The following is a 1750-nucleotide window of genomic DNA, read 5'->3' on the forward strand; positions in this document are numbered from 1 at the left end:
AAAGGACTTTAGACATCCCAGCGTTTTTCAAACCCCATTACCTCGGTTCATTGTGGAGGGGTGTAACTGACAACCTGGGAGCTGTACGAAAGCAGTTCGGGCGTTCTTTAGGAGTTACAGCTCCGAGCCGAGCCCAGACCCAGGAGGCCTGGCAGCAGCAGGGGACGGCAGGTCCCCCGCCTCACCCTGAGGGACCCGGGGCCCCCTCCCCGCCCCACCCGGCCCCCCACACCACAGCAGGTCCCTCGGGGCTCCCGAAGCGGCAACTTCTTCCCAAACCGCCCCCGTCCCGAGGGGCACAGCCGGCCCTGCCGCGGGGCGCTCCCTGAGGGGGAGCCGGCAGCCGGGGCGCCCCCCCCCCCCGCCATTTCACGTTCACCTCGGGGTCTGCCCGCCTCAGCCGAGCCCGGCCCAGCCTCGGCGGGCAGGGCCCAGCCGGCCCCACACGGGGGCCGCCCCCGGTGCCCCCCTGGAGCCTCCCCAGCCGGCGGCGCTGCCGCTGCGCCCGGCGGCCGCGGCCCCGCCCGGGCTCCCCCCCTCACCTTCCGCCATCTTGGGTCCGCGGCCGCAGCTCTCGCGAGAGCGCCGCGCTCGGCCGGCGGGGAGGGCGGGAGTTCTCGCGAGAGCAGCGCGGACCCCTCCCGCCTCAGGGCGCTGAGGTGCCTGAGGGCTCGGTTCCACGCCCCCCCTCCCCCCGAGCGGCTCCTGCCCGCTAACCCGGTGCCGTTAGAGAAAAGGGATGGGGTGCCGGGGGTTTTGAGCCGATGGGTGCCTTTGGCACACGGCTACCCCTTGCCTCATCGCTACTTCAGCTCCCGGACACAGTTTTCACTTCAGTTTCACTTCAGCAACTGGATCTGTGCCCGGCGGGTGCAAAGTGGGGTTGGGATCGAGACAGACAGCGACCCAAGAGCAGCCGCGAGATGCTTTCTTAAACCTCGTGTGCCATATAGCTCACCCTCAGCTGGTCCCGTTGCTCATGAGCTTTCCTGCCCCAACAGAACAGAAACACCACCGGCTCCATGCATATTCAGCACCTTTCATATGCCTGACCTAGCTGCAATGTTTTGGTTTGCTCTAAAGAGCCATTTTCAAGTAAATTTTTTATCACAGGATCATTTTACAATTACATTGTTTTCTCCCGACTTCATTAAGCAAAGGTTGGTAAAGTCCCTCTGCCTCCTGTCTTAGCTTTCTGCCCACGTTGGACAAAGCAGCACAAGTAGAATTGGCCGCAGGAGAGCCACAGACCTGGTGTTGTTTCTAGACAAAACATGAAACATGCCCCACCTCATTTTTCACAGCTCAGTGACAAATACATACAGCTTTAGTACACAGCTAATGTAAATCACTGTTTGTGGGTGCTATTAATCATCTGTGAGGAAACAGTCATTGCCTGATGAGATTTTAGTCTTGGTTCAATTTCTTTGTAACAGAGCTCAGGTGTCAAACTTCTGCTATACTTTGCATCTGGAGAATCAGCAGTCATGTCTGTCCTGTTTGACAGGGCAGAAAACAGCCTTATTACAACCTCTCTTTAAAACCCAAGCACCTTCAGTTTCAGTTTGAAATCACTAGTGCGTACTTCTGAAGATACTCAGAAACTGTAAGAGTGGTCGTGCTCCCATTTGCATTGTGGTGGCACCATACCAACAACCGTGCACCAGATGGTACAGATGCAATAAAAAGTCCATCCCCCAGCAGCCTACAAATAAAAGTGACTCTAACAAATGCACTTACACTCACTTCA

General features: G+C 57.9%; 1 protein-coding gene across 2 annotated transcripts in view; it reads right to left on the reverse strand.

Annotated features, from left to right (window-relative positions):
- Positions 1-696, reverse strand: part of ANKFY1 (ankyrin repeat and FYVE domain containing 1) — a 33444-nt gene extending 32748 nt beyond the window's left edge. Inside the window, exon 1 of one of the 2 annotated variants that reach the window (XM_083806243.1) lies at positions 543-696. In XM_083806243.1, the coding sequence (XP_083662369.1) occupies positions 543-552 (10 nt within the window). In that variant the 5' untranslated portion in view covers positions 553-696. Of the gene's footprint in view, positions 1-41; positions 67-542 lie in introns of those variants that run through there. The other variant, XM_083806244.1, reaches the window with a different exon arrangement.
- Between the last annotated feature and the right edge of the window lie 1054 nt (positions 697-1750).

Source organism: Anser anser, assembly GCF_964211835.1.
Source record: "Anser anser genome assembly, chromosome: 20".
NCBI classification, from domain to species: domain Eukaryota; kingdom Metazoa; phylum Chordata; class Aves; order Anseriformes; family Anatidae; genus Anser; species Anser anser.